The 6,598-nt window shown below is 37.8% G+C and overlaps 1 protein-coding gene across 1 annotated transcript in view; it reads right to left on the bottom strand.

Moving 5' to 3' along the window:
- Positions 1 to 290: 290 nt before the first annotated feature.
- The window catches only part of Yipf7 (Yip1 domain family member 7), a 14,113-nt gene continuing 7,805 nt past the window's right edge, over positions 291 to 6,598 (bottom strand). Inside the window, exons 4-6 of the mRNA XM_055629178.1 lie at positions 5,526 to 5,671; positions 2,466 to 2,647; positions 291 to 453 (exon numbers count right to left, since the gene is read on the bottom strand). Of these exons, the coding sequence (XP_055485153.1) occupies positions 291 to 453; positions 2,466 to 2,647; positions 5,526 to 5,671 (491 nt within the window). The remainder of the gene's footprint in view (positions 454 to 2,465; positions 2,648 to 5,525; positions 5,672 to 6,598) is intronic.

The following is a 6,598-nucleotide window of genomic DNA, read 5'->3' as shown; positions in this document are numbered from 1 at the left end:
ACATTTCTATTGAGAAAAAAAGAAAACAACATCGAACAGCACTGAGGCTATATCTCTTAATATTTCAAAATATTTTAAGTGTTTTAATGCTCCAAGCTGAAAAATCAAAACATCGCCCACACCAAACAGGCCATTAGAGCACTATCTTTGAGTGCTGTTTTGTCTCTCTGCTTAATATTCTTTCAACAGCAATAAAACGGAAGTTATCTCACTGAATTTGAGTACTAATGCATTTCCAGAAAAATCTGAATGGCAAACAAGTAGGATCTTGCAAAGCCACATAAAGCATTTTAGAAAACTGTCAGAAGAGCAAAGAGCCCATAAAGTAAGGCACAGGGGTAAGCAACAAGAAGCTGTTGTCCTTCCATGGCCAAGGCTGAAATGAAGATCTTAGAAGCTGAGAGACTGCACCACATGATGATGAACAGGGCTGACACAGTTCCAATGGTACCCCTGTAGCAGAAACAAAGATGAGAGTTACCTTATGCCTGGAGGAAAGGGGGGAGACTCAGACAGAGCTGCCTCTGAAATACAAGTGGTACATCTGTACATCAGTCTCCATTTGCAAAGGAGAACGATTATCTGAATAAGCTTACAAGGGCCCAGCCAGTCAGAAAATATTTCACTAAAATCCACCATTTATGACTGATATTTTTCTATTTTGTTAAATCTAGAACAAGCAAAAAAGTAAAGTAAAGCAGAAATCATTGTTGTAATCAGTCTCATTTATCAACATTCTCATCTTATTGCCATTTTATATAATGTATTTCTAAATTGTCTGTTTAAAGGTTTTGGATTTTAGCAAAGTCTATTTACTAAACATTTGGTTGCCAGCTATAGCTGGAAGTGGTAGAGCTAACTTTGAGGGGTAGAATCTAGGGGAAGGAAGTTTGGCCAATCAACCACTGACTCACATTCTCTTTCCTCCAGAGTACCAAGGAGAACAGTCTCTTCTAAAACAGTTTCCTTGTCACCATCTCTCCTAAAGAAAGATAATGTCCATGGCCCAAAACTAAGAGCCATAATAAATATCTCCTTTTAATAAGATTATTTTTTCAGGTATTTTTTCATGGTAGTGAGAAACTAGCACACTGTTCCCTTTATAATTTTAGGATGAAAAAAAATATAATTGTCTAGTGGTTTTCCAAATCTAAATTATATGAATTGTCTTCTCTTTGTTCTCAATGCCCAAGTCATTTCAGATATTCTAAATACCAAAGTCACTGAAAATATCCTTTGAATTTTAAAATGGTACATCATAGTATTATTATTTTGCAAAACCCAACAGACAAAGTTGTTGAACCAAATTACACTAACATGTCAAATTTCTGTGTCGCACAGCCTTGTAAACAAAACAACTTGCTAGAGTAAATGGTTATACAAATGGTAATATTTTTCTGTGGATAAAACTCAGTAAGTATAACTTGTTCTATTTATGCTTTCATGCTGTCCATTTCCTGTCATATTCTTTTGTTAAATCTGTGTACTCACTGATAAATCAATATTTGGCCCCACTAATTCTCAAGAATTGTATAATAAAAAAAATGATACCATATTCAAACAGAATGAGCATGCTTAAATCACTCAGTAATTTCATAAGAATAACTATTAGTGATAGCAAAATATCATAAGCCTTTGCTTCTTTAATCTGATTATCCTTGTGCCAATAAACTCTCTGTATGACAGCATTCCTTCGAATGTAGTATTAATCACCTCAGACCTGCATCATCCAGAAGGAAAATGCAAGTCACATCCCCTTTTGAGTTGAAAGAAGGAACACAAGGGCACGTTTATTTCCAAGGTCTTTGTGAACAAGGCAGGTAACTGTGCAGCTGCTTGCTTGCTGTCACTGAGTACTACGGTTATGCATGAGCCTTGGGGAAGAGCTGTGGGGAAAACATCTATGGTATCTTTATGAATAGTTTAGAATTGCAAATGCCAGCTGCCTAAGTGAAGGAAGAAAAAAATGAAAATTGTATTGACTAAGCATGTATGCCACCAAGTTCTCCAGAATTAATGTCCTCATCGGTGTTCCTGGGAATTCTCTACTGAGAGGAGTCCAGCTGAGAAAGAACAGTTGCTTCTAGCCTAGAAGGCAGATGCATGGGCACTGGAGTAATTTGTCAGAATTCAGCGGGCATTTACTCTTCCAAAATCAAATAAGTGAATTTTCTGTAGTTGTTATATCACCCATGCCAATAGTTTAGATCGAAGAATGTGACAACTTAGAAGTACGTTTTAAATATTACATGGTTAGATTTATTTTTTTAAACTTAGTTAAATAGAAACAGCACCCTAGCCAAATTGACCTGCTTTTTTTTTTTTTCTGAGTCTGTGTGTAGATTTTAATAAGCGTGAGTCCCCCAGTTCCACCAGCAAAATGTTAGGAAACCTTCATGATTGTCCTGGCCTGGCAGGCACGGGGAAAGATTGTGCATGTGGGGTCAGTTAGTACAGACACTTACTGCAGTGAACAAAAGACTGCACAGCTGGACAAGATGACCATGGGGAGCAAGCAGTATCCCAGCACACTGGCCACACAGCCGTAGGACACCCCTGAGGAGCTCATCAAGTTCAGCAAGGCATGAATCCCAAGGCAGCCAATGGCACTCATACCATATACGTAACCAAACTGGACTTTCCCTGCCTGAAACAATGCAAAGTAAGCACTTAGAAATATCAACAAGCATGAGGGGGAAAAAAAAACCCAAGAGAATAACAGTAATACAGAGGGCATTTGAGTCTACTCGGTGCTGCTGAATATCGTGCTAGGTACTATCACTCGGGAACTGAGAATTCTGAGTAAGTATAATAAAACAGTCGGTGAGATGAATTACAGTCTCCAAAACAAGCACCCTGGATATATATATAGTTTGGGACAGGCTAGGAATTCTAGAGAAAAATATTGCTAGAATGAGTCCTCCTCCTTCTTCTCCTCTTCTTTTTCCTCCTCCTCCTCCTCCTCCTCCTCCTCCTCCTCCTCCTCCTCCTCCTCCTCCTCCTCCTCCTCTTCCTCCTCCTCCTTCTAATTCTTCTCCTTCTTCTGTTCTTGTTGCTGTTGGTTGGTTGGTTTGGTATGGTTTCTTGGCTTTTCAAGACAGTGTTTCTATATTTTATCTCCTTCTGTCCTGGAACTCAGTCTGTAGACCAGGCTGGCATGGAACTCACAGAGATCCACCTATCTCTGCCTCCTGAGTGCTTGAATTAAAGTTGTGCACCACCACCCTCTGGCAGATGATTTCTTTTTAAAACTATTCATTGTCTTTAGAGAGTGACAGGAGCGAATCATATCTTTTTGCCCCATATTTACTGACTAGCTGAAAGACTGAGCAGAAGACAAAATATCTAGTATACTCTTAGAAACTGACAAGTAGAATCAGTAATTCTGCAATTTTAAGATTTTGTTGCAAATCTTAACAGAGTTAGAGTTTTAATATTGAAATAGAGGATAAATTATCTGAGTTTTCACCTCATATGTCTAGGATCCTCCCTAGACCATTTACCTTTGTTAGTATATCATGATCTGAAGTATTTAGAGTTCATCTAATCAATTACTTAAAAAAAAAAAAAAGCTTCTTGTATTTCAGGAGATCAAGTCCCAGGCCGTGTAGATATTGAGTAAATGACCTACCACTGAGCTACATCCTAAGCCTTGTTTTGTTTTGTTTTGTTTTATTTTTTCTTATGAGACAGGATCTTGTTAAACAATTCTTGCTGGTCAATTCAAGTATCTCATACTTCCATTTCCTGAGTGTTAGAATTACAGCGATGTCGCACGATCAGCAGCCCTAACTGTACTTTCGGACTGCTTAGGAATGTCGCTTTTCAGACCATACTAAGAGCCCTGCTAGAACAGTTAAGGGAAGAATATCTTTAAATTATATATTGCTATTGGGTAGTGAAAAACACTGAAACTGCTGCAGTTTGTGTGTTTCCTTAATGTCAGTGTGCTAAGAACTCAGATGCCTGTAGTGCTTTGGGTGGTGTTGTAAACTTTAAGACCTGGGATCAAGGAGGGAGAAGGGAAATCACTAGGGGCAAGTCACTGTGGACTATAATGGGACCCCAGGCCCTTCTTGTTTCTTTCTTTTACTTCTTGGCTGCCGTGAGGTAAGTAAGCACACTCCTAGAGGTGACTGTGAATCTTACATAGCCAGAAGTACTAAATGAGTTTGAATTTTGTTTCTGAATTCAGTATTACTCTTTCTAATATAATGGATGTAATAGCCTATGAAATGAACTTTTAATTATAGAGGCGGAGTAGATCAGAGTTGACTTGGCAGCAAATAAATTCAGACTGAAATCTGATTTCAGCTATTTTCCCATTGGAGTTTTTGGAGTGCCGGTTGTTGGTGTTGCTGAAGTTATCATAGCTAATGGTACAATATATGAAATACTTGTATAAAATATTCATGATATATATTTCATATATATATATCATGAATGTTGAAAATACAAGAAACTTGAATTTCTTGTAAAACTTGTAAAAATAAAAGGTAAACCCTTTTTGTCTTGAAGTGAAGAAATGAAGGAATAAAAATGTGCAGACCACATTTTAAGATCACAGCTATTGGGAGTGAGAGGCAGAATTGATTTTATCACCTCTAGTTAAGATTTCTTCATTGGTAATTATTTGTATTCGAAACACAAGAGAAGATATTTAAGTAACTCCTACTACCAGTATGTATCCACCAGTGATCTTGATAATGAAACACTGTCCTTTAAGGGATGGAAATCATACTGTATTCCACAGAAAACCGGACAGTTGTATTACAAATGACTTGCAAGGGAAGGATGAGTTAATATATTAAATTGATTGTTTCTGATTATTTGATTAATTGGCACAGCCTTGCACAGCATCTTAATCAAGATCACCATGTTACTGTGAAAAAGAGAAGAAGGGAGCTCTAAGACTAAGCACGAACTCTGGTTGACAGGGTTTGGTTAGAGGGTATTTGCATTTTATTTACTACAGGGAAGGACCTTACTATCACTATACTGCTATATTGGATGAAAAGAATGTGACCATTGGCCACTCAGAAACTAATTATTATTATATATTACTCTGTATCCTGGCTGGCTAGTATTATAAATTTAACAAAGGGGAAGGAAACATGCATGTACTCACATGTACTTTTTAAACCACATGTGAAAGTTATAACTGCATTGGAGGAGACTGCTTTTGTACGGGGAGGGGTTGCTGTTCATGTGTGTATGTGTTCATGTATGTGCGTTCATGGGTGTGTGCAGGCCACATTTCTGCTGAGGAGGGTGTCTAACTGAGCCCATTGCTCACAGACTGGCTACACTGCTGACTAGTGAGCATCCTGGTCCTCAGCGCTGGGGTTGTCAGACGGCTTTATACTCAGTTTTAAATACAATAGAATCCAAGCTTATGCCCTAATGCTTATTAGAAAGCAAATTTCTTCTTCTTCTTTCTTTCTTTTCTTTTTTTTACAAATCACTTCAAAACTAGCACTGGTAAAGGCCGACCAAGAAATGTTGGTTTCCCTGTGGGAAGCTACCATAAGCAGTGTCGCTCCCAGAGCCACACAGAAGAGGATGGGTCCTGCGAGATCTGTTTCATTCATGATGCTGCCATCTGCTGGCTTCATTGGGTTTAGCACCGTCAAGGTTTTCTGCCATATGTGATCAAAATTAATTCCAAGTTCTGCAAAAAGAAAATAGATAGTCTAAGGTACATATAGCAAACAAAGATATTATTTCAAGGTTAGTATATGTATTCTTTTGGATATTAAGGTGCAATATCATAAGATGATTGCTCTATTTTGCTCTCGTAGTCTAAAGTGTGAGGTAGTATACAGTGAGCAAATAATATGGAGGACATCCCCTATCAGTGGACTTGGGGAGGGGCATGGGAAGAGATGAGGGAGGGAGGGTAGAATTGGACGGGAACGAGAGAGGGGGCTATAGCTGGGATACAAAGTGAATAAAGTGTAATTAATAAAAATAAATTTAAAAATTAAAAAAAATAGTTTTAGAGAAAAAAAACACTGTTAAGGAAATTGTTATCGGGTTTTAGCTAGAATTTTAATTCCAGGTAAAAACATAAGAAGTGACATACGGTAAAAACCTATCATTGTAGCTAACAGAATAAAAGTGTCTCAGTTGCCCCTTCAGCACACACATTTTCAACTGCTAGCACTTCAGGAATCATGCAATATCACTCATGGCATAATTGTGCAATGACATTCAGCTTAGGTCTAGGGTTTTCCTTCAATTCTGCCTAATAAAACAATATTCTTGCTCTAACTCGATAAAACCTCCACAAAGAGGAAAGAGTAGGATGCTTTCTGCAGAGAGCAGTAACCATGATGTTCATGCAGATGTGTATAAGTCAATGCACTGAGACGGAATCAATATACTCAAAGATTAAATACAAAGGACAGGTTAATCTTTTCCTTTTGTAAGTGAGAGTATTAGAATAAAATTGTTTCACTACAGCAAGTACTGATTGATTGCTCAAGGTTTACTGGCTTCTCAAGATCTACAAATATTGGTCTCACACACATGATAAAAGTAGTGTTGACTTAAAAAATGGGGAACAGAGCTAAACAGAGAATTCTCGAAAGAGGAA

The sequence above is a fragment of the Psammomys obesus genome, unplaced genomic scaffold (assembly GCF_907164565.1).
Source record: "Psammomys obesus unplaced genomic scaffold, mPsaObe1.curated_primary_1811, whole genome shotgun sequence".
NCBI classification, from domain to species: domain Eukaryota; kingdom Metazoa; phylum Chordata; class Mammalia; order Rodentia; family Muridae; genus Psammomys; species Psammomys obesus.
The sequence above is the reverse complement of the archived record's forward strand: the minus strand, read 5'-3'. Positions and strand labels throughout refer to the sequence as shown.